We start from the raw sequence: 26,218 nt of genomic DNA, 5'->3' as shown, positions 1-26,218 counted from the left end.
TATATCAACACTGAAGTCCTATTTACAATGTCTTCCTGCACCATTTTTTCTTGTCTCTAGCCCTGAAGGACCGCCCCCCGCCCATCATCCGGCAGGGCCCATCCAATCAGACGCAGGCTGTGGGAGGTGTGGTGCTACTTAGATGCCAGGCCTCAGGGGACCCAGAGCCTACGGTCACTTGGCTGAAGAACGGGGCCAATCTTCTGGGGAAGGACCCTCGCATGTCCCTGCTGGAACATGGCAGCCTTCAGATCCAGAATACCAGGGTAGGTGTCGGTATGGTTCTGCACGCTCACCGGCAGTTATCACAAGGTGGTTCAGGGGTCATAACAATGAATTATGACGATGTTTGTCTCAGTTCAGTAAGTCAGTTAGTGTGCTTTGAGTATCTGATGTATCCATCTATCCTCGTCTGTCTGTCTGTGTCTGTCTGTCTGTCTGTCTGTCTGTCTGTCTGTCTGTCTGTCTGTCTGTCTGTCTGTCTGTCTGTCTGTCTGTCTGTCTGTCTGTCTGTCTGTCTGTGCCTGCCTGCCTGCCTGCCTGCCTGCCTGCCTGCCTGCCGCCTGTCTGTGTGTCTGTCTGGCGTCTTGCTAGCTTGTTACTGTAGCTTGAATTTCTTACATTTTCAGGTTGTTTTAAGGGTTTTCTGCTAAATTATTTTCTATCAGTATAAAATCTCTCCTCACACACACAGTAGTGCAGTGTGCACATGCATTCTATCTACACTGACACACGCTGTGTGTGTCAGCATATTACACACAGCAAGTTACAGCCGTCTACACTGCAGGATATGTCTGACCTTCAAACGGCTGGACCTCCAGTTCGCGTTTTCTCTGCTCCTCTGTTCTCATCGCTGTCCTTTCACTGCACCCCCCACTGAAAGCAGCTGTGGAGAAAGCGAGAGACTGAGAAAATGCGAGAAAGTGCGTGTACACGTCACGTGCAACGTGTGCCGGCCAGGCTGCAACGAGTGCATGCATATCTCCTCTAAAGCAAACTTTCCCATCTCATGTCAATTGGATGTAATTCAAATGGACAAGTGCAGTCAGGCTGCTTTTGAGCGATGAATGGAGCGTATTGATTTTTAGAAGTCGTTAAATGGCGCTGTTTAGTACAAATCTCCCAGGCAGCGGTTAGAAACTCAAGGACAGCACGGGGGGAGGGGGGGGGGGTGTATAATGGAGAAACTGTGCAACACAGAACACCCTATCACCATCGTAAAGTGCTCTCTCTCGTTCTCTGTATGTCTGTCTGTCTGTCTGTCCATCTGTTCCACTCTCTCTCTCTCTCCCTCAAACAAGAAAGAGATGGAGAGAGATGAGGCTTTTGTCAGTGTGTAGCTCTCCTTCATAGCTGGTGTTAAATACATTATCCATTTTCTGTGTCAGTATTAATGATGATGATGGCAGTGGTGGTGCTGACAGAGAGGGCGGTGCGGCGTGGGGCGGTGGGGGGGCTTTGGTTAATGGCCATTACTGAATGAAATTAATTAAGAAAATTAGCGTCATCACTTTCTGGGTCGTTCTTTTTATTGGCCATCGCTACTTTCTGGTCTCGCCCCCTCTCATCCCACTGTTTTCGAGCCAGAGAAGACATTAATGCATTTTTACTGTAGTATATTGGCAGCCACCCTCCTTCAACAACCCCGATTGACGTAGGAGGTAGTATAAGTCAGCGGGGAGCAGAGTAAAAAAAAAAAAAAGGCTATTGGATTCTGAAGAATAAAAACCACAGGGAATGAAAGTGATGCATTGTCTGTGTTTTGGATGAGCAACCCATTTCAAACTGAGAAGATGGTCGTAGTCGTATCGTCGCTGTCGGGGTGGAGACCTTATTATGTCCAAAACTGTTGCTTTTTCAGAAAGAAATAACCTGTGCTCTATAGGATCAAATTTATTTATTTAAAGTTATTTAGTCACAAGCTGTCGTTAATACGTTTCATTTGTATTGTATTTATTAAAATCCACAGACCGGAGATCAGATTCTAAAAATGTCTTCTACATCCTGACAGTTTTCTGAAAAAGCTATGTTTCTGTGTCAGTCGTTCTTCGATTTTTCAAAAATAGCAGACCTACAAGCTCGTAGCGCGCCACTCGGTGGCGCGCTATGAGCTTGTAGATCTGCTATTTTTCAATAGCTAAAGCATAACATAATGCTAACACCAAAAGGGATTCCCGCCCAAAATGGGTTAACCACTTTGACAGTTTATTTTTATTTTTGTATTGCAGATGGACAATCTCACAACACGCCTCGCATCGTGAGGTGTTGTGAGCTTGTCGATCGGCCATTTTTGTTACGTTTGTGTGACACTGTAGTATGGTGGTGTAGCACATTCACATAAATAGAGGGTATGGAAGTTATTGGGGAATGCATACGGAGTGGCAAAAAACGACTTTCTGGCCTTGACAGCCCATCCATCCAAACAGAAAAGTCCTATCTGATTGCATTAAATGACGTTAAACTCACTTTGCCACTCACATGCGCATACCCTCTATATTTGAAATATGGAGATAGAAGGTTTATACCTGACCACAACGATATAATAGACTATAAAGAGATATTTAGTGCAGAGGTTTCTAATTTGTTTTGATTGTGAGTCTATGAAATGAATGATTTGTCTGATTTGTCTGTCATCCTCATAGCTTTCCGATGCAGGGTCGTTCACCTGTGTTGCAAGTAGTTCCAGTGGTGAGACATCGTGGAGTGCGTACTTGGATGTCAGAGGTTTGTTTGTCGATTTTAAAATATTCAAAGCTTACATGAATCGAAATATACGGGCACGACCTCTCTGACTCTCGGCTGTACTTCATAGATTTTCATTCTCCTTTACATTTCTTTCACCTTTCAGAATCCACCGACCCCTCAGACTTCATGTCTCACAATGCCAGTGCCCTTCCAGGGCCGCCCGCTAAGCCAGAAGTCACGGACGTCACCAAGAGCAGTATCTCGTTGTCATGGGAACCGGGGCCAGAGGATGCCTCTCCAGTCTCTTTCTATGTCATCGAAGCCTTTGGGTAGGTCTGCGACCCACAACCTCCAGCTACCTTGAGTGACCACAAACTTTCATGGCAATAAATAACAGATGTGGGCATTTATGTGAACAAACAAGACATGCCTGCATTAGAGTTTCTAGACTAGAGCATGCTTTTTTTGAAATGCATGAGAAATGCACACATTTTGTTAAATGTTGGAAAACAAATTGTACTTTCATGTAAAAAGACATGGCTATGACCAGTGATGGTCTGACAATTTTCTCTGACTCGGATCCTATTTTTGTATGTGCCTTACGCTAAACTTATTTTTTACTATTTTGAAAAAACAACTATGAAAATAGGGACCTTTAGTTTTGCAGACATCTTGCAATCAGTAATGATCAAAGGGATGTTGTTCAAACAGCACCAGCTGTTTGAGCAGAGCAATTTTTAGCCAGATATCCTTTGCCTGTGTGAGCATAACATTGATATGTCATTGTTGGTATTCGTATAGATTAGCAAGCAATTACCCATATCAGTGGAGCTTAAAAGTTACACTGTATGACTTGAATACAATAACGTAATGTTTTCTTTCCTGGACTAAACACCTGATAAACTAGGCTAGGGCTCAAAGGTATTGTCTGAACCAACATATTGATAAGCAGCACAATTGTAGGGCATTGTGCTTCATGTAAAGCAATGTGCTTTGCATTTCAGGAAACGCACTATAAAAAGGACATTTGAATTCAGTAAAAAGGAAGCAGAACGAAGGAACACCTGTCTCCTTAATAGGAAATACCTATTCAGGACACAGTAATGTATGACTATGAAGGAGTTGCTTCTTGTCAGGAAGCATTTCAATAGAATGTGGAGTTGTATTGTGTTTGCTTTTGCTAGCGTTCCATAATGCTACATTGCCCAGACAATAGTGGTTGGTGCCACATCTTAAGGGATACCGGAGAACGCGTCAGTTTACCAAGTCGCCGCGGCGAAGATTCTTCATCAATGTCTTCATCGTTGTGCCAACATGCTGTCTTCATCAGTGTAGTATGTCCAACTCACAGATGTTATAGTTCATTTCCAAAGTGATACAATTATTTTGTGCAATTAAATGGTCAGCTACTGTAGATAATGATAAAAAGGTGAGTATGTGAATACCAATGATAAGTAGGCCTATCATTTCAGGATATGTTAACTAATGAATTACATTGTTTCTTTGGTGTTTTAGCATTCCTACTTTCTCAAGTGTTAACTACACTAAACAACTATCCTCTCTCTCTCAATTCAATGCAATTTAAATGGCGGTGAAGTAAACTTTTTAGCAAAAGGCCGATGCACACCTCAAGGCTATTGACAGGTGCGTAGGGCAATAAAGCATACTGAAAAAAGGTTATCTTTGAAAAACAAAGAAGGGTCTCGCACACTGTCAGAAAACTTGCCAAAAATGTTGCTCTTTATTTCAACGTTTCGGTCTATTCGACCTTCATCAGGACAGACAATCAATGAAGTAAAACTAAAATGCACTAAATCGCGGCGAGTTGGTAAACTGGCGAGTTCTCCGGATACCATCTTAAGAGCACTGAGTTCCCCAAAGTAAGCAAGACATTTCCCTTCGCTGTCTGATGTGTTTGTCCTGCAGCCAGTCGGTGAGTAATAGCTGGCAGACAGTAGCAGACCATGTGAGAACCACGCAGTTCACCGTCAAAGACCTGCGGCCCAACACCGTCTACCTGTTCATCATCAGGGCTGTCAACATTCACGGCCTGGGAGACCCCAGCCCCATGTCTGAGCCCGTCCGCACTCAAGGTATAAAGAAATGTATATATCTGGATTTATCTCCTCGCTGTACTGGCTTTTCAGCAATAAAGCATCACTCCCATTTCTTTACTTACTATTACTATAACCATAAGCCTGATTTATACTTGAGCTTGTAGATCTGCTATGATCGCTGTGAGACATGATTCGCAACCAAGAACAAAATATGCACGGTAAATTGAAATTATGACCGATATCCAATCTGTCATATCGGCCGATACCGATATATTACATTATTTTATTTATATTGAATTTATTGCAGATTTTTTGTTTTTTTTGTTTTGCTGGTGAAAGTAGATGGTAAGCCCCCCCTCCCCACTAACAGCTGACGCTCTTAAAGAGCCATTGGCGGTCACATTATTATTGCATCATCAATATCAGTGAAAATAATCTGGATTATTTTGAGACCGATTCGATACCGATATGGCATTTTTATTATGGCCAATATGGCCGATTTCGATATGCTACCGATTATATATGGTGCATCTCTATTTGCCTCTGTGTTTCTTCCAGACATCAGTCCCACAGCTCAGGGGGTGGACCATCGGCGTGTCCAGAAGGAGCTGGGAGACGTGCTGGTCAGCATGCACAACCCTGTGGTCCTCAGTTCCACTGCTGTGCAGGTCACATGGACCGTGAGTACCAATCACAGACTAATGTCACACTTGGATTATAATGGTCTTAATTATAAACACACAAACATACTGTAGTGTAGACTAGAGCACTGTTTCCCAAACAGTGGGTTGGGACCCATTTGTGGGTCACGGTCACGGACCAATTCTTATGGGCCACCCATTTTAAAGTTTAAAATAATGGTTAAAAGACCACTTCACCACTTTTCAACATCTCTTCATATAATTGGTCCTAACTAATGTTCATGATAAAACACCACCATTTTTTCCTACTCAGTCTGTGTCTCATAGGAGGGCTTTGGGCAGTTCGGACACCCGTCCACCAGTGACATCATCATTAGGCAGATTTGTTTTAAAATATGTTTAGATTTGTATTATCGTGAGAACGATGGCTTCAACTTTTGCATTGCAACTTTTCAGGAAAAGAAAGCCTGCCGTTTCTATTAGCTTGGATTCACCATCGATGATGTCACTGGTGGACGGGTTTCTGAACTGCCCACAGCCTTCCTATGAGACACAGACTGAGTAGGAAAAAATGGTGGTATTTTATCATGAACATTAGTTAGGACCAATTATAGGAAGAGAAGTTGAAAAGTGGTGAAGTGGTCCTTTAAAGTGGTTAAAAGCTATGAGGTGGTACAGATGCATCACCTCATACCTTTTAACCACTTTAACCATTATTTTAAACTTTAGCTGTTGAAGTATAGCAGACCTACAAGCTCATAGGGCGGCACCGAATGCCGCGCCACAAGCTTGTAGATCTGCTATTTTCTTGTTATCGTGGCGAAAATCTTTGAATTCATATTCTTTCACCGCAAACCTTTTTAACTCATATTGTTTTCTGGGGGGTTCCTGGAACAACATATTTTCAAATGGGGGTCGGTGGCCAATTACATACAATAATTTTGGGGGTCCTTGACATGAAATAGCTTGAGAACCACTGATATAGAAACATAGGTTTTTCAGAAAACTGTCATGATTTAGAAGACATTTTGTAGAATCTAGTGGCAGGTCTTAATGGGTTAAAAAAAACACGTCAACTCAATTTCATTGTAACTAAGCTATTCGCTATAAATTCATCCCGTGTGAGCACACTATTAGTCATGCAAGCTATCTGTTTCACCATGTCTTGAAATACTCTACAGTAGTGTCCTGAACCATCAGTGTCTACTTCTGTGAGGACAAAGAGACAGACATACTGTATACAGATACATAGAATAAACACCGGTTATAGATAGCTTGACCTTGTCCACACCATGACAAACTGAAGGTACAAAATGTAGCTTTAGATCCGAAAGGTTGAATATCATGAGAATTCTCCGGGATCATCTTCATACTTTGCATCAGTGTTGATTTTGACAGCACATTTTGATTTTCGTTTTAGTCATAGTCTTTTGAATAGTTTTCATTTAGTGTTTTTTTGACATTTTAGTCACCTGGAATTTTTTGTCGACGAAATATCATACGACTTTAGTTGACTAAATCTACAGTTGATTTAGTCGACTAAAATGTATTTTGGCGGGCCTTGATGCCGTCGTAGTGGCTGATACGCTTGCTGAAAATAGCCGACTCTTGTCCTGTAGTCCCTCCCTAACATTTTTGTCTAGTTTTTATTGTCAATAAAATTGTCAATATATTTTGTCATCGTAGCTCATAGTTTTAATTTAGTTTCCATTTAGTTTTCCTCAGTGAATAAAGGTAGTCGACGGAATTTTTTGTTATAGTATTAGTTGACGAAATCAACACTGCTTGGCATGCAGCTGTGTTATGGACAAAAGGGTGTTGGAACCTTTGGAATGCAGCTGAGAGTAATTGAGGGATGGCTGGACGTTCATAGTCCAGGACAGCTGGTGCTCCATCAATTTGTGATGGTTTGAGGTGACAACGAAATTAAGACTAATGTTTCTGTTCAGGATGAATGGATCACCATTAGGTGCAACATATTGTGTTGGAGGCGGTTTGCAGTCAGCTTTTATATCAAGAAAATGTTATTCCTGTCTTTTGGCAAGGTGTCCCATCTGCCTGCTTGTGCTGCCTAATGACACTCTTCCGCATAAGTGCACACACGCACGCGCACACACGTACGCACACACGTACGCACACACGTACGCACACAAACACATTATGCACTTTAAATCTCGAGATAACATTTTGCATACTAACACTTATTACTATCGTTTGAAGAATTTTGATCATCCATATTAGCAGACTTATCATTATAGGCTCTCCTCATACGAATACGCACTGAACGTTCAATCTGGGTACCCATTGGCAAAACAAAGGAAAAACAGCGCCCTCTTTTCCTTTGCATTTGCCGTTGTTGTTGACGTTAGGCACAGTCTGTCTCGAGAGAGACTACTGAACGTTTAATTAACAGACGTCCTGTGTGGCAATGTCTTGTGATTGTTGCTGTCTTTCTTACTGTCTTTCTCATTATGACAGTGAAGAATTGTGATCATGGGCATTACTGTCCTTTCACATTCTGGCATCCTCAGCAATCAACAGAAATCCAGTGAATTAATTTGGCATGGATCTATGCAAAACGCACGCTCTCTAGAATACAAATAAACCATCACATCACAAATCTTTCAATTGCGTGATTGACATTACACTAAAGTTATTATAGGCGAAACAGAGATTTGATGAAGGAAACTAAGTGAGAACATATTTTGCCAAAACGATGACAGCAAAAGTACATCGTGTATAGCACTGTGATATATGCCACAGCTGTCTTCTTAGACAAGGTGAGACTGAACACAGAGGCGTGTAATTCATTTAGAGTCATGGCCTACGCCACATAAATTCTATTTCAAGTAAGTATGGAGAGCAGAGTGGGAGGGGCAATGGTTCATAAGGCTTTTAGATACACAAATCATTTGTTAATGAAATGCAGGCAGCTAACTGAGCATATAGAGGGTGGGGGGCGGGGGAAAGACAGAGAGAGGGGGGGGGAAAGAGAGACAGCAGGAGGAGAGAAAACGGGCAAGAGAGTCGGACTGATTTATTTGGTCTGGTCTGACGGTAAACAGCTGCTTTATTTCACTAGTAAAAGCTTTTTCTTGCTACTGCCCCTGTTAACAAGCCATTACTATGAGTTATATCTCATGTGTCTCACTCTCCCTCAACAGACCAACCAATTAAATACTTTCCCCTGCCCGTAATAAGAGGAAAAAGACAGCTGTCTATTTTGACGCACTACCTCTGGGCCAAGGAGGTGCAAACTTCTCACCTAGTTTAAGCGTGGCTGAGCACACTCAGCTTTGCTACTTCAAATCGAGTGTCTGGCTCTCTTTTCATGAAGTATCTCTTGGAATGTTGTGTATACTAGTCGTCGACTCATACATTTTTCCCACACTAAGCAAAATGAACACTGATAGAAGAAGTTGACATATCAGTTGTATGGATGTACAGTATATTATGCCTTAACCACATTAAGTCATGTGTAGGTGAAGTTTTAAAAAAAAAAGGTTCCAAAAAATCAAAGTTATAAAAAATTGTGAAAATTATTAGATCTACCAGCTCACAAACATAATGTAATAAACCTTGTCTCAGGCTTGAGAAATGTAAAGAATATTTCTACTGCGACATTAATAATGGAGTCAGAACTTCAAAGATTACATAAAAGATAACCTTTATTTATTTCATAGACCATATAAATAAGCATATAGCATGAGCACAGACAGAAAACAAGATATAAGAGCGGTTTCGGATGTTATCTCTGTATGTACATCAGCCGTTTTTGCAGGCCACTGCAAGTCCCCCATAGCCCGCCGTAATATGGCACTGAGGGATACAGTACACTGTAGGCTGCACATCACGCACACACGGGGGCATGCGCTGTGGCACTTTAAGATTAGCAGGCCACCCCAGTGGTTTTCCCCCCCCCATCACTACAGCTGACTGCAGATAGATACAAAATGTCACTGCTACATACAGTATAACAGGGGTTCTCAACCCGTGGGTCGCGACCCCTCGGGGGGTCGCCAAATTATTTTAGGGGGTCCCCAAATTATTTTCCAAAAAAAAAAAAAAAAAAAAAAGATTTTGTTTTTTATTTTATTTTTCACGATTTTTCTAAAATAGCAGACCTACAAGCTCGTAGCGCGCCACTCGGTGGCGCGCTATGAGCTTGTAGATCTGCTATTTTTCAATAGCTAAATTATAACATAATGCTTAAAACACCAAAAGGGGTTCCCGCCCAAAATGGGTTAAGGTTATTGTAGCAGTCAATTTATATTGGGGGTCTGGAGGGGGCGGGGCGGGGGTCCCGAGACATTGCCAAAGCATTTCCGAGAGTCCCCGGCCAAAAACGTTGAGAACCCCTGATATACAGTATAAGACAAAGAGGCATGTACAGTTTTATTAAATGTCTTTAAAACCTAGCTACTTAACTTCCCCCGGGTTTTCGAGACCCTCCCACAGGGTCTGAGCTTTGGCGACTTTGGGACTTTGGGACTGACTCGTCAGTCACCGAGTCAGTGTCTGCCCGTACAGCGCAGTGAGTTGTCTGTCTCCGTTGATGATAGGAGACCACTCGCACCACTGAATAGTGGAATAAAGGCACTCCTAATTGTCCCCACTATTCGCCCCTCAACCTCCCCTTTCCCTAGCCCGCTATACACGGTGTGCGAACAGCACCCCCTCCCCCAGCAATGAGTGCACACTGCACACAGACAGATAGCTCAGCTGGGCTTCACCCTGTAATGTGGACTGAGCTCCGCTCTCCAGGCATGAATGTCCCTTATTGAGCACCCTCCTTTGGGTCCCTTCCCTCCAACAGTCATGTCCAGCTACGAATGATCAGTTATCAGTGTCTCAGTCAGGTGAGTTCCATCACTCCATCATCAGAGATATTTGTTATTGCCTCCAAAGGCACCCATAACACAGGTTCACTACACTATCATGATGCGGCGCGTTGTGTATCGGCTATTTTTGCTATTCATTGCATGACAAAGTATATTGGGTTTATTATTATAACTGAGACCCACCCACCCCCCGTCTGTCTCCCCATCAGGTGGAGAACCCGTCGCAGTTCATTCAGGGCTACCGTGTTCTGTATAGGCAGACCTCAGGGCTGCCCTCTCCAGGGCCGTGGCAGGTACAGGATTTGAAGGTGGCCTCGGAGAGGGATGTGACTCTCTCTGGCCTGAAGAAGGGCATTGTCTATGAAATTAAAGTACGGCCATACTTCAACGAGTTCCAAGGCGCAGACAGTGAATCCATGACGGCACGCACCATGGAGGAAGGTAACTAGCTCTCACACATTGAAGCACACATCCTATGCATATGATATATTGGATGAAATAACAGATATTATTTTTGTGTGTGTGGACTGATGCACACGTGTGGCTCAGTCCACCCCCTATTTTTCTAGCTTGTTGCCTCTGGTAATGGCTTCATACCTAGATACTGATGGAAAATGGCATTTCAAGTGCACCCACCCACACACACATGCTGTGGTGGCAAGTCCCCTGTGTGAGCATCCAGATCCCCCAGACAGTACGGTGGGGGTGTGTGACAGGCATGGCCCTCTGTAGGGTGTTGGAGGAGAGGGGACCTGTCTCCCATGACACCAACTCAGCTCTCTCCCTGCGCCTTTATGGACCCCTGCTGCCATGTTGCCTGCCAAGTCCCTGTTGCACACCACATGCACACTGAGCTGACTCTCTGATATCAATTCCTCCTCTCTCTCTCTCTCTCTCTCTCTCTCTCTCCTCTCCTCTCCTCTCCTCTCTCTCCTCTCTCTCTCTCTCTCTCTCACTCACTCACTCACTCACTCACTCACTCACTCACTCACTCACTCACTCACTCACTCACTCACTCACTCACTCACTCACTCACTCACTCACTCTCTCTCTCTCTCTCTCTCTCTCTCTCTCCTCTTCTCTCTCTCTCCTCTCTCTCCACTCACTCACTCACTCACTCACTCACTCACTCACTCACTCACTCACTCACTCACTCTCTCACACTCACACTGTAAGCTGTATTACTGTAGAAAATAAGTACAAAATGAAGTACATTTTAAACTAAAAGGAAACTAGATGATGATAAAATATAATATAATGTAATAAATCATATGACATATTTTTTCAAAGATATTCTTCTGGTCTATCATCAATGTTGATGTTGATGGCAGGCTGTGAGTTGCAACTCTAGAGCCAGGCCCATCTGGAGTATTTAAGCCACAGTGGCCAGGCTGCTCATAGGCCAAGTGGCAAGCAAGACAGTTGTGTTACAGCCAACCCGCTTGGGCAACACTGAACTGTGTTACAGCCAACCCGCTTGGGCAACACTGAACTGCTTTGTAGTCCGGTGGCCAGTATCCTTGGTTCCACAACAAAGACAATTGCAACTACACAGTTTCACAAATGACTCTCAGTGGATGTTTAACCCAGTCAACCATGATTATTACAGTATAATAATGGGAATTGTGAGAGCCCAGGATCTCCTACACAGTCACATCAGTGAAGGTTGATAATAATGTATTCATCTGTCACATAGACATCCCCCCCCCCTATTGTCTGCTATCTCTTTGGATCCCCTACCCCCTCTCCCTAACAATTACAAGGCTAGTCCTATACAGTATATGTGTAATTGGTATACAACAATTAGCCACATGGAAAGTAGCAGCAGGGGCCACGGGTATCATCTATGCCTACCATATATCACCGAGCCCTCATGAATTGTACATTAGAATTGAGTGTGTTTTCGTTTAGCTGGTATGTTTAAAATGTGATATTCTTACCCTCCAAACACTGCCATATGCCTGCATGTGATGGTGGTGATTCATTATGGAGGCGGTGTCAGTTGCTGGGCTCAGTCACCCTTTATGATGGCACATGTCTACTCAGGGTGCCATTTGCTGGCTCAGCTTCTGATTACCTGCTGGTCGGGAGAAATATGGGCTACAGCTTCTTTGTGTGATCAGGGAAATAGAGCTTCGACCCCAAGTGCTGTGTCTGCATAACTTCCAAAGCAAATAATACAGTAGCGCATGGGATTGGTATCTGACAGTCCAAATTGATCAATTCCATGTGTTCGGGATCCTGTGCGCCACGGCGTATTAAGAATTCCTTGCCATTGAATTGATGTGGAAAGTGCAAAAAGCTATCAAAAGAAGATTTATCCCTGTGACATTAAGTAGACTCAGTGCTCGCTCGTTTGAATTCTATTCATTTCGTACGCAGTGGCAGTTTATTGTATCGGTTCAGAAAAATACCTCGCTTGCTCTATGACTACAGCGGCAGAGTGTGTTTGTTTTTTCCACATTATAATGAACCATGGCAGGAGGCACTGTCGTTTCTGTTTACCCGCTTTAAACCTGGCGTTCCATTTTGGGCTTTCAAACATTTTTCTAAACATTTTTTTTAGAATATTTCAATTCAAAGAAATTGCAGATCTACAAGCTTGTTGATGCGAGTCATGTTTGACGCACCGTGAACTTGTAGATTGTCTATTTTCGCTCACAACACTGTCGTGCAATAAAGTAACATACTGTAGGGCTTAACGGAAAAGCAATAATATGGCCTCTGCTTTGTCACAATGGAATTGTATTGTTGCTGACTGTATTAGTGGTTAAAATAACAAACGTATTAACCCCTTTTGGTGTTAGCATTATGTTATGCTTAAGCTATTGAAAAATAGCAGATCTACAAGCTCATAGCGCGCCACCGAGTGGCGCGCTACGAGCTTGTAGTTCTGCTATTTTTGACTGGCATAGAAACATAGCTTTTTCAGAAAACTGTCAGGATGTAGAAGACATTTTTTAGAATCTGATCTCAGGTCAAAATGGGTTAAATTCAATAAAAACAGGGTTTTCTCATGTTTTGTTGGTTCCTGCTCCACAGCACCCAGTGCCCCTCCGCAGCAGGTCACCGTGTTGACGGTGGGGAACCACAACAGCACCTCCATCAGCGTGTCCTGGGACCCCCCGCCTTCGGACCAGCAGAACGGCATCATCCAGGAGTACAATGTAGGGAAGGAGAGATTATAAACTATGCATGCGATGCGCCGCACCCTGCTGAATAATCCCAGTGATATACTGTACTGTACTGCTACAGCACGCTGCTCTTATAATGAATTCCGTCTTGCCCGTCTGTCTGTGTCAGATCTGGTGTTTGGCCAACGAGACTCGATTCCACGTCAATAAGACTGTGGACGCAACCATCCGTTCAGTGGTTGTGGGGGGCCTGCAGATGGGGGTGCAGTACCGCGTGGAGGTGGCTGCCGGGACCAATGCAGGAGTGGGGGTGAGAAGCAAACCCCAGCTCATCATTTTAGGTAATAACACACGCACACACATGCACACACGCACGCACGCACGCACACACGCACGCACGCACGCACGCACGCACGCAAGCAACGCACACGCGCACACGCACGCACGTGCACGCACACACACACACACACACACACACACACACACACACACACACACACACACACACACACACACACACACACACAGACAGACAATATACACACAATCTACACACACGCCAAGCAGGGGGCTAGCCCCGTGACCTAATGCGGCCGGGGGAACCTTGGTCACAGATGTGGTCTGGAAAAATGATTTATCAATTTATCGCGCTTGAAGAAAGAGTATTGCTTCGTGTCACATAGACATTTATCAGGGAATCGATAGCATTTCATTTAGAACACTGTCTAGTAACACCGTGGCAAGTGCTGTTAGCCATATCGATAATCCTCCTCAGCGCCTGGGCTGCTGCCGCTAACAAAGCAGACAGCGTTATTGAGAGAGCTTATCATGCTATCACATCTTATCAAATGGCTGAGGGATGCTGAAGGAGTATATAAACCCCGAATCAATACCAGCGGCCGATGCCAGATGCGCTTCATGTGTGACTTTTGACTGATATATGGGGAAAATAGCGTTAGCGGACAGAGAAAGGAAAACAGTGGGTTGTGGCGTGAGGTTTAATGATAGAGAGAGGGGGGGGGGGGGGGGTTCCTGCTGGAGACTGTGAATCTAATTTCACAGCACAGTAGCTGCAACAGAAAATCAAACTCTGTCAGAGGTGCTCTGTCAATCTCACGTCTTGCAGCTCAAACTGATAAGTGCACTGCTGAATTGATTAACTCTGCCCCGCGGATTGTCTGCGCCATTGCTCTGTTTCTTACCTCTGTTATTGTTTATGTATTGCCTTGTCCACTGACTGGTCTCCATGCGCTGTCTGTCTGTTATGTCTGTCTCGTCATGTTCTGTCTCTTTGTCTGTCTCGTTTTTTGTATTTTTTTGCCAGGTCATTATTGTCAATACTACTCTCTGATTTGACCTAATATAAAGCTCACAGAGCATTTATTTATGAAATGTATAAACAGTTATGTGTGCTAATGGTTTAGATTCTGTATTTGGTATAATAACACCACGATTGGTTTGTACAGTGGCAATGTTCCTTTGATCAATTTAGATGTTTTTCTCGAATATTATCAAGTTTCAGCTTTACAATTTTTAAAGGTGGATTGTATTTGTTCTTCTTGAGACGGGTTACAGTGGGTCAGAGATATTCACCGGTCCAGTCCTATCTCTCTCTCTCTTTCTTGTGTGTGTGTGCGTGCATGTGTTTGTGTGCGTGCGTGCGTGCGTGCGTGCGTGCGTGCGTGCGTGCGTGCGTGCGTGCGTGCGTGCGTGCGTGTGTGTGTGTGCGTGTGCGCGCGTGTGTGTGTGTGTGTGTGTGTGTGTGTGTGCAGGTGCAGAACTGAGAGATGTAATGACAGGGACTGAGGGCAACAATAGCATCTCAGACGTGGTGAAGCAGCCAGCGTTCATTGCCGGTCTGGGTGGGGCCTGCTGGATCGTACTCATGGGTTTCAGTGCCTGGCTCTACTGGAGGAGAAAGAAGAGAAAAGGACTCAGCAACTATGCAGGTAAAAAAGAACATTCAATCCATGCCGTTCTGGTTTGCGCCTGAAAAAGCTATGTTTCTATGTCAGTGGTTCTTCGATTTTTCAAAAATAGCAGACCTACAAGCTCGTAGCGCGCCACTCGGTGGCGCGCTATGAGCTTGTAGATCTGCTATTTTTCAATAGCTAAAGCATAACATAATGCTGACACCAAAAGGGGTTCCCGCCCAAAATGGGATAAGCAAGAAAGAGGGGCGATCCGAGCATTCGAAAAAGTAAAAAATGAGGAGAGGGCAGATATACACAATCTCACCACCGCATTAGCTCTGTTGAAGTCGCCTCCGACGTGAGCCCACGCTGTTGTCACAGACGCGCCGCCGCCACACAAATGGCACGCGCATAAATGCAGAACAAAGGAAATATATTCAGCACAGATGGAAATAAGCCCTATTTACTTTAATTCAGTGTGCGCTGATGTGCATCAACTGTGAACACAGCCCCATCAAAACTGCACCTTCACACTCAAATTCATTCATTCGAGATAAGTAATTTAACATTCCCTTCCATTATCAGACTAGGGCCCGTGTTGTGTTGTTTTCAAATCATCGGCAAATGCGTCTACATTTAGGACTGCTGTATTCTTTTTTTCTCTCCGTAGGTCAAGCATTTATATCTGTGGGCTGTTGCCATTGTGTTGTACTGCAACTATCATAATGTGTGGGATTTGGATGGAGCCCAACACTGATAACCTAATTCCATGGGGACTTACATTCAGTACTGCTGTTCCTCTGATCCTCGTCCTGAGAATAAAATAATGCTTCCCCCAATATCCTGCTTCTGTTCGTGGGTTTGCTTTCCCCATACTGGGGTTTTATTTTCCACTGCTTTAAGATGAAAATAAGCATGTTGTCACTATAAAGGAGAGTGCTGCATATTTTCATGGCTGTGCTCACACTTACCAATTTACATTTTACTGCATTGACATTATCAAAGCACAAGGTTTTAACAACATCTCTTGTCTATTTTCCCTTTTTTTCTCTCCATTTGCAGTTCAATCGTTCACCTTTACCCGTGCGGGTACGTTCTGACTTCCTTCATATCTTACAAATGACACAATAGACAATAACACTGGTTTCTGTTCCATATTTCTAAAAAGGGATACCATAACCACACACACAGTAGTCACACAGGCTGGCGGAGGTAGATTTTCAGGAAACATTATTATGATTGAATCTTGTTTTTTCCCCCCCTCTTTCCTCTGTAATTCTTCTCTGGACCACAGTCACATTCCAAAGAGACCAAGGCCTGATTAGAAATGGAAGGTGAGAATTCAATCTAATACATAATAATAGAGAGTCTTTCCAATGTAGCTGTCATTTGCTTAGATGTCTTCGTGCCTTGCAGCGTAATGCACCATCTGATGGCAGGAGCACATTGAAATACAGCATGAATAGTTATAGCGCCGCTGCAGGGCACACACCTTCTATCTCCATATTTCAACTTTTAATGTTTTCCTTTTTGTAAATCGATGCCTTACTTCGTCGTACTACTGTGTCACATAAACGTACACAAAAGATCACACGACACGTCGCATCGTCCTGCTATGTTTGCTGTTCTTGAAAATGTTTGAAAGTCAAACTGGTTGAGTGTGTCCGTGGGTTTTACACATTATTTAACCAATGAAAAGTATTAACAAGAACGTGTGACAAAATAATAACTACATTGGATCCATTGGTCCACTTTTGCATTTCCTGAAAAAGTAACAGTTTTGGACTGTTCCAACAGCCGCTCTACTTATTCATTTGAGCTCATCGCTGGCATTGACGTAAGAGCCTGATCAAATCATTAATCACTCCCCTGAAATTAGAGAAAACAATTAAGGCAGGTGGATGTTTTTCTTTTTTTTGCCGTCACACGTTGGCAGCGAGGCTCCTGGCAGAGAGGGGCGGGGTAGGGGGGTGGGGGGGGGGGGGCTGATGGATTCACCGGTCGACAGCCTTGGCACATGCGGTTAGAACGTGCGCCTAGCATGTAAGAATATAACAAGATAACGTCCCTGGGGAGTCTGAGACTCCTGTTTGTGTCTGTGCACGAGGGCGGCCTGCTACCACACTACCCCAAATATTATGGAGTTTAACCGCATGAGGAGAAGACACCTTGAAGAGAACAATGGAGTGCTCGCTCTCTCTCGCTCTCTCTCCCTCGCTTTTACACCAAGCACATCAGCCCTCAGCCAAAACAAATGAAGCACAATAAAATCTAAAAATAAGATGTGTGTTGCTGGAGCCATTGTGCATAAGCATGTGTGTGTCTGCATGTGTGTGGGTGAGTGAGCTTTTACACACGTGTGTAAACACAAACGTGTCACTTTGTCATGTTGGCGGTCAGTGTACATTTAAGCAAATTATGTAAATCTATGTGTACGTGGGAACATGCCCGTGTGACACATTGCAACAGAAATTATTCGCATAATTGTTTAAACACCTTTGAGCCATCACAAGTCAGATGTGCATAATTCCCTTGGCATTCTGATGGGCTTGGCCCCACAGGAAAATGCATTTGTCTACCACCATATATTAATTAGACACATGCAAACAAGGCACACAAGGCATGGGACTCTTTTCTTTTAATCATTTTAGTAGCTAACTAATACCATGTGGTCACAAATTGGCATTATTTTCTACTGAATCCCAGCCCAGAATTTCCATACACAAGGGCAGGGCCTCTTTCCACCTTCCTTTTTCTTCTCAGAAGCCCCCCATCCCCCCCCCTCCCCCTGCACCCCCCACCCCCAAGACTATTATACTGAGAAAAATGTAATGTTGTAGCTTCCCTAAACCGCTTAATCGGCTTCTCCTTTGCTGTTGCTATGGAGACCGTACACCAAGGTAGCTGATCTGCCAGAGGGTGTCCATGATTCTCAATTTAAAATGTAAATTCCTGTAGTGTGCGGGGGCTGAGGATCAGATTTACTGTGTATTTAGGCCTGGCGTGTCTCTCCAGGGAGAGTTAGGGCTAGTAGACTCTTCAGGGTGGTGGAAGTCTGATTTATAGACTTGCCACTTCATGTCTCTGTGTGTGCTTGTTTATTGTTGCCTGTGCTCTGGGCTGCTCCAGTGGAGCATATATGCTGAATGAGGTTTCCACACCAATTTGTCGTTGATGCAGCCAGAGAAGAAAGAGTAATAGCACTGGTGTACTGGCTATACTGTATGTGTGACTCTTTTTCTGTGTCTCTACTTCCCTCTCTCTTTCTTTCCTTAACCTCCCTCTCTCTCTCTCCCCATTATCACTAAATGCATCCTCTCCCCAGTCGCCCTGGTCTGCTGAAAGCGGGTGACCCCGGGTTCCCCTGGTTGGCTGACTCCTGGCCCTCCACCAGCCTCCCAGCCAATGGGGGCTTGGGGAGTCCAAAGGGCGGCAGTAACTTTGGCCGTGGAGGTAAGGAACACGGAGAAGTATATGGAGAGTTTGACCGTTGGACAAACAAAGCCATGCCAGGGGGATGGAGAACAGTCGCAGTGTAATTGATGTGTATCCCTCTGAGGGCCGGGTGGGCGGGGGGTTTATCACATCACATCCACACAAACACGGACACACAAACACATCCCTGTGTCATAAATCTTACCGATGACGGTCAAAAGGGAAGTGTTCTTTCAAGGTAACATTCAAACAATTGATCTCACCTACTGTCTGTCGCCTACGCACCTGCTTGTAAATGAAACTGCGTGTGCTGAAGTCCTTTTTCACTAGCATTTAAACAATAAAAATCAAACATTCATGGTAACATCGTCTCAAATGTTATGCAGTTTGAATGTATGTCATTATTATTGTCTGGGATTTCACCTTGTGGGAGTATTGATTGGTGTATGAAACGGAGTGCTGTCTGTGTGTGTCTTGAAGCTTGTAAATATCTGGAAACCCATTATTTGTATTGTAAATAAGAGAGATGCGTGTGGAACAAGAGTGCAACAAGCTTCTACACTTTTCTTTCTTGTATTGATCTCATACCCCCCCCCCCCCCCCCCCCCTCTTCTTCCCTTTCTTTGTTTTCTTGAAAACAAGAGCACAATGGGAACTATGCACAAAAACAAATTTCGCCCAACTTTTTACTTGTAAAACTGTGACGTGACAACGAAGATGATTCTGATTGGAAACCCCTTTGAGCGTCCCTAACCTTCAGGCTCACTATGTGCTAGCTGCTAGAGCTAAAGGTTAGCCCTATGCAGGTGTCCCATGCATGTATCTGACCGCTACGCTGGACTCCCACAGCATGTCACATGTTAGCCGCTAATTATTTTTCGCTGGATAATCACTTTCATTTATATCAAATCCATCTGAGAGCCATTTCACTAATACATTGTGCCAGGGCAGCAGGGAATCCTAATGACCTTAAAGATCATTAGCCTTGTGTCCACTTATCACTTGCCTCTCCCTCCTTGCTCTGTCGCCCCCTCCTCCCCTATCTCCTAGATGTGCTGCCCTCTGGAGCGCTTGAAAAGACGGGCACCATGCTGTCTGATGGTGCCATCTATAGCAGCATCGACTTCATGGGCAAGGCGGGGTACGGCAGCCCGGGGCGAGGCGCCCAGCCCGCGCCCTACGCCACAACGCAGATCCTCCAGTCCAACAGCTTCCACGAGCTGGCCGTGGACAGGCCGGACCCCCGCTGGAAAGCCTCCCTGCAAGCCCAGCAGGAGATGGCCAACCTCGGCTACTCTCTGACCGACCGGCGGCCTTGCAGCGGTATGGCGCGAAATCAGAGAGGAGTGTGCAAGATGGAGCCTGTGTCCAATGTCCATATCGTTCTGCTTGTGTGTGTCAGTGTGAGAGAGCGAGAGACAGACAGAGTTTGTGTCTGGGGGGATCTGGATTTTTGTGTCTACTGCGCATACACTGTAGGTGTTCGCATGGGATTGAATGGATTGTATGGTTGGTTGTTGGCAAGCAGGCCAAAAGAAGGATACAGATTGATGTCAAACAAGGAAGATAACAGGTAGAGCTTTTCCCTTTAGTGAAATCATGAACTGACGTTGAGATCATTGTTCTTAATTACTCCTCAGTCTTCGTCACGGATTCCCCCCCTCAGCTGTGGAAGCTGGCTGCCCTAGCCCAGAAATGTCAGAGCATTACCACACATGACTTTGGATGAACTTGATTAGCTCGGGCAGAGATTAGTTTTGTTTTGTAAGTCATGTATATACAATAGGTCTGACAGAAGCAGGCACCACCGGCGCCGTTGTCTGTGTACAGTATGTAGTTAGCTGCACGCTGTGGGCTGTGTGCTCTACCAAATGCCAGCCTTATAGCTAAGAGATAAGGGAGTGCGCGGAAGAGAGGAAGTGTATGCTAGCAGGCCGTAGGAGCGAGCCTCGGGTTTCCAATGCCTCTTTAAAGAAAATGTCAACATTGGGGGGGGGGGGGGGGGGGGGGGGGATAAAAGGAGGATGGAAGAAATAATGAGAGCCAAGTAGGAGACAGAAGGTGACATGTCAGGCGATAAGATGGCTTTCAAGGCAGTGTGCGTGCGTGCGTGCGTGCGTGCGTGCGTACTAGGGCATTAAGCAACTAGTCGACTAGTAAATCCACTAGTCAACCTGGTTGGTACATAGAGTATATAAAAGGATAGAGACTGAACTGGCGCGAAGCTCCGCCCCCCCAGCTATTCATGTCAGTGGAAGTTGCTCAGTGGCGTTTTGAAGCACCCGGAAGACTGCCGGAAGTACCTCCTCCGGACCTCAAATTTGAGGTCGGGGTGACGTAGGGAGTGATGGTCCTACATGTTAAAGCCCAGCTGCACGGGGTTTCCCGGTCATGAATACACGGGTCCGCCTGTAGTCCCTCCTCCTACCACTAGGGCCCAGAGCTTCAACGTTGAATAGCCTCACTGGCCCCTTGGGTTGGTACCATAGAGTATATATTAATAGAGACGGCACCCGGAGGAAACCCTGAGGCGAAATGGATATATTGGCCGAATTTGGTATTGCAGCGCTGGGCCAAACACATGAACGCGCTGGTCCGTTGACTATCATTGCGCACGTGACGTTCATGATGACACGTGAACGCTGAACGCGTGCAATGATACTCAACGGCCAGCGCGTTCATGTGTTTGTGTGGATGGGAGGAGAAATCCGGTGCCGTCTCTATTAATATATACTCTATAGGTTGGTACTAGTTGAGAAAAAATGTGTGCGTGCGTGCGCGCATATATACTGTTTATCAATCCAAATTAATACAGTGTACTGTGCACTGGCTCATTCAAAGCTGTCAGCTCAGGGGACTGTAAGCTACTGTGAATCATTCAACATTGTGTGACTACTGACTACACTGCAAAATCCTGTTCCATTTAAATTGACCCAAAGGATTTAGCAGCGCGCACTAGGGGTGCAACAGTTAATCTAACTAATCATTTACTGTAATCTAAACATTTATATTGATAATTGACTTTAATAAAAGTAATCCATTTTGGAGGGGGAAAAAAATACTTTTTGTCTAAATAGCACATATACAACCTCACGGTGGACACGTTGTGAGCTATTTTCCACTATTGATTGATTTTATACTGTAAGTATAAAAAGGGGATTAAGTGATCAGATCAGATTCATCGATTTAGTAACAAAAATCTACGCAAACCTTCTCTTGTTGATTTGTTATTAAAAAAAAGCGCTTCTCTATTATTTGATTAGTCCAAAAGGTTATCAACAGAATAATTGCTTAGAAAATAATCGATAGTTGCAGCCCTGGTACACACGCAAACTTGACCCACTCTCTTCTTTCCCTCAGGTGGAAAGGCTGCGAAGAAAAAGAAGGTGAAGGCAAAGGCCTCTAAATCCAACGGGACATGTTGGGCTAATATGCCCCTGCCTCCCCCACCCATGCACCCCTTGCCTCCCCCACCCATGCACCCACTGCCTGGCACCGAGGTTGACCTTGACCGCTACCCCGCGGAGAGCCGCGGAGGAGGGTAAGATGCATTCACGTCTCATCACTGGCTCTCCTGGAGGCTCGCTCGCATGCACGCAGGGAACACCACACACACACACACACACACACACACACACACACACACACACACACACACACACACACACACACACACACACACATGAATCACATAGAAGCACTCCTGTGCAGAGAGGTCACTAGATGCCACTCGGATAGAAAAACACTAACAGAGAACACATGAAGCTTGTCACGTCCAACCAGGGAGTTTTGTCCATCCACTGAAGCACTGAAATTCTCCTTAATTGGTAATAACAAGCATGGCTCTATATGTTAGAGTGATTGAGTGAGTGTGTGTACTGTGTGTGCGCGTGTGCGTGCGCAGTACTACTGCGCACGCGTGCGTGCGTGCGAAAGGGGACGGGGTGGTTGGGTTTGCTGCGTGCTTAAATGATTTTCATGTATGTTTATATTAGCTCTGATTTGATGTATTGATGAGGTCATGTGCCGGACATGGACTGTGTCTCCCTCCTGCGTGTTTATGTACATGCATGGATAGTCATCTACCCATGCATGCACATCATCTCACAAACACACGCGTGTGTGCACGTGCTCGTGTGTGTGTTTGTCTTCCAGCAGAGCGACTGATGAGGAGGTTTTACTGGGAGCAGTTCTCACACTGATTAGGAAGCTCTTCTCATCTCGCTCCTCTGCACATGCTATTACTCGCTTGTGTGATTCTTGCCAGGACTAGTGACCGCTGGGGCATACATAAAGCACAGCTAAGACGGATGGAACTTAACCACTTCAATCCTATAGCATCCCCGTTCTGGGGCCAACATTCTGCAAAAAATAGCAGATCTGCAAGCTCACAACGCATCACAATGCTATGTGTTGTGCACTTGTAGATCGGCTATTTTTGGCGACGATATTTGCAGACGAAAAACAAGAGGGGGCTTGTATAGAGCCCTGGTGGAATCAAAGTATAGTGTTTAAGTGTTTAAAAGCATGCTGTACAGTTTTGTCATTTTCGGTAGGAGTAATAATCAATCATGGTTCCGTCAACTCTTTCTGTAATGCAGAAGCAGGAAATGGAAACTAACACAGATCACCGCACATTACAAACTACACATAATCTACCATCTGCCACTCCGAAATAATTCTATGTAATCAATCAATCCATTTTTTATTTGACTGTGTTTGACAACCAGGCATGCAGTACAGATATTTTACAATACACTGTAATTTCCTTCACAAAGGAGGCATGTTTTTCAGGAAACCTAAGGAGATTGTCATGTGATGCTCATGACAGACATTCTTCTGTCCACATCATCACAGATACAACAGCAACAGCTGGGCCCCTGTGCAGACGTACCTCCACCAGGGTAGTATGGACAATGAGGAAGACGAGGAGGAGGAGCCAGGTCCCACCCCGCCCCTGAGGGGAAGGGCCTCCTCTCCAACAGCCACTCCCTTCAGCCAAGTGCCGTCCTCCTCCCTCAGCTCCGCCCACCACGAGGAAATGCAGTCCATTCTGCAAGCCCACCTGGACGAGCTGACCAGAGCTTACCAGTATGAGGTGGCCAAACAATCATGGTGAGTTCGTAAAGGGAACATTTACCCGTTGGAAGAAACAGCGGTCACTCAATGTTAATAGTATTTGTAGTAGATAACAGTAGCACAATTTTAAATGTGCACCCTATGACCAGAAAAACAATGAAGTATGTGTGTTTGACTGGATTACTGAATTCCTACAATGGCCATAATTATGCTTTGGTGCACTGCCCTTCCTAGTGTGTGTGTGTGTGGGGGGGCGGGGGGGGGGGGGGGCGGGGGTCACATATACGCGCCAAGAATACGCCTAGTCCAAGCGTCCTGTTTTTTTTACACAGCTGGTGGATGGAAATGACGCTCGCGCATCATCAGACATTTAAAATACTAAAATATCTAAAAACACAAACCTCAGGACCTGTTTCTTGTGTCCTAAACATCATTAAAATATTTGTTTTGCAAAGGGTTGAAGTGGCCCTTTAACACCTTGAGGGCCCGGACCTATTTAATCCATTAATAAAATGTGCCCATCGTTTATAGCGCCCGGACCACTTTTACCGACGGACCAGATGTTGTTGTGAATGTGTGTGTAGCAGCTAACAATAGCCACACCACTCTAGAGTCGATCGACAACAACGGGAGGTAAGAATAAATCTATCGCGACTAGCGACTGGACAGCGGAGGGCCGTCAAACACAGGATCTTTTTTCATAATTAGACGGGATGATTTAGATCGCGAGTTATGAATGTTTTAAGATTTTCGTTGTCCGCTAAACAGGCAGGGAACATTTTTGATGACGTGTCACTGAAACACCAAGGATTGCGCAACAAGCGCCTCTAGGCTGTAGAGCGATGCGATCAGTTTTCATAGCACTAATTGGACGGAGATTAATCAATCTCCGTCTCGGGCAACTGGCCGTGAACTTGAACTTGATGGTGATCTCCGTCCTGCGCCTCCAAGGTGTTAATACTGGATAGTCAATGTAGCAATCCATAACAGTGTTTTGTGTGAATAATGTTATTTTAAACAGTCTGTGATAATAGGAGTAATTTAATGCAATATTCAGTAACTATAAGGCGTGGTGGTTGGAGTTGGTCTCTCTGCTCTTCTGTATTGAGACATTTAGATCCTGTAGTCGGGTAGGACCACGTTGATAAATAGGTGGGCCTTGCATTCCCGACTTGCATGGTTCCCGACTTGCACCGTTCCTGACTAGCACTGCTAGCGTCAGCTAGCGGCCAAGTGATGTGAATGCAAGCTCAAGCCAGCTATCTGAATTGTTTTATTTTAGGCTAGCTACAGAATATGTTTGCTATTACTGCATAGGTTTGGCAGAATTTTGGATAGTGTCTTGAATACGTCAAATGTATATTTTGAACAGTGATAAGTGCATCTGTATGTTACCATTCATGTCTCACGCCAGTGTTATTGGGGTTTTTTCATACATTTATATTACCAACCTACTATTTATTATTCTATCATTCTAATTTTGGCTTTCTGCAGCATGAGAAGAAGCTGTAATTTGCTTCAGTAGCTTGGGTGGGTGCATATCTATGGTCAATGTTGGAGTGGGTCGTACTGCTGGCATTTATACGTGACAGCCCTAACCTACAGTGCGGTCCACGGTTCCTTGGGAGTGATAAAATAACATCCCTCCATTGATTACACCTTCGGAAGACTTGTCATGTCAGTGGCGACATGTGTTGTGGGGTAATGACCGGGTTTAGCCTAGCATGCCGCTCTGACAACAGAAAATAGAGCTGGTAATTAAGCGTGCGTCTCGTCTACTGCGGGATGTCAGCCATCATGGAGGACAGCTGTGGGGGAGATAACAGCCACGTTGCTGACAGCGCTGCCCATCCAGCGATTCTTCTCTTTTCACCAGCCCAATTACCACCCCATTGTGTTAGTGTAACACACACCAGCACGGGAAAGTAATCAGAGAAATAGATGCTTCAAAGAATTCATTCCATCTCTCCACCGGAGACAGACATTCACTGAACGGGCACACAAAGAGAATCTCGCAAACAACACAAAATCTGACTGATCAACGCCAGATTTGTTATGCCTGCTGTCAGTAGGCCAATGAAGTACCTCCACACATTTTATTATTTTTAATTTGTGTGTCCCGGGAATAACTCGGGCACGGACCGAATGGTCTCAAACTTTGTGTATATCCTCATATGATCATCCGGGGGTGTTCGGTGCAGAATGCGGTTTCTGTGAAACCCCAAAACAGGAATATGTGTGTTTGGGAGGGGTGTTTGGCACTGGCTTCACAGATTGACAGAGCTTTGTGTCACATTGGTGTGACAGTATGTGCAGTGGAGCAAACAAGTACGAGAGTTGTGGTCAATGGGCGAAGGAAGCCTTGGCGAACGGAAGTGATGGTGCGAAGCAAACTGCAATGTACGGGGCACTGAGTGGACATACTGTATGTGC

At 44.9% G+C, this 26,218-nt stretch overlaps 1 protein-coding gene across 5 annotated transcripts in view; it reads left to right on the top strand.

The window, feature by feature from the left end:
• Nucleotides 1-26,218, top strand: part of LOC306928397 (roundabout homolog 2-like) — a 232,871-nt gene that overhangs the window by 199,246 nt on the left and 7,407 nt on the right. For all 5 annotated transcript variants that reach the window (XM_079508458.1, XM_079508456.1, XM_079508457.1 and 2 more), the window contains 15 exons: nt 61-266; nt 2,643-2,724; nt 2,849-3,014; nt 4,612-4,778; nt 5,301-5,422; nt 10,434-10,665; nt 13,267-13,391; nt 13,528-13,699; nt 15,131-15,307; nt 16,334-16,360; nt 16,566-16,605; nt 18,597-18,724; nt 19,757-20,029; nt 22,067-22,247; nt 23,564-23,821. In XM_079508458.1, coding sequence (XP_079364584.1) covers nt 61-266; nt 2,643-2,724; nt 2,849-3,014; nt 4,612-4,778; nt 5,301-5,422; nt 10,434-10,665; nt 13,267-13,391; nt 13,528-13,699; nt 15,131-15,307; nt 16,334-16,360; nt 16,566-16,605; nt 18,597-18,724; nt 19,757-20,029; nt 22,067-22,247; nt 23,564-23,821 — 2,356 coding nt within the window. The remainder of the gene's footprint in view (nt 1-60; nt 267-2,642; nt 2,725-2,848; nt 3,015-4,611; nt 4,779-5,300; nt 5,423-10,433; nt 10,666-13,266; nt 13,392-13,527; nt 13,700-15,130; nt 15,308-16,333; nt 16,361-16,565; nt 16,606-18,596; nt 18,725-19,756; nt 20,030-22,066; nt 22,248-23,563; nt 23,822-26,218) is intronic.

The sequence above is a fragment of the Electrona antarctica genome, assembly GCF_951216825.1.
Source record: "Electrona antarctica genome assembly, chromosome: 8".
NCBI lineage: Eukaryota > Metazoa > Chordata > Actinopteri > Myctophiformes > Myctophidae > Electrona > Electrona antarctica.
This window is presented reverse-complemented; position numbering and strand designations above follow the sequence as displayed.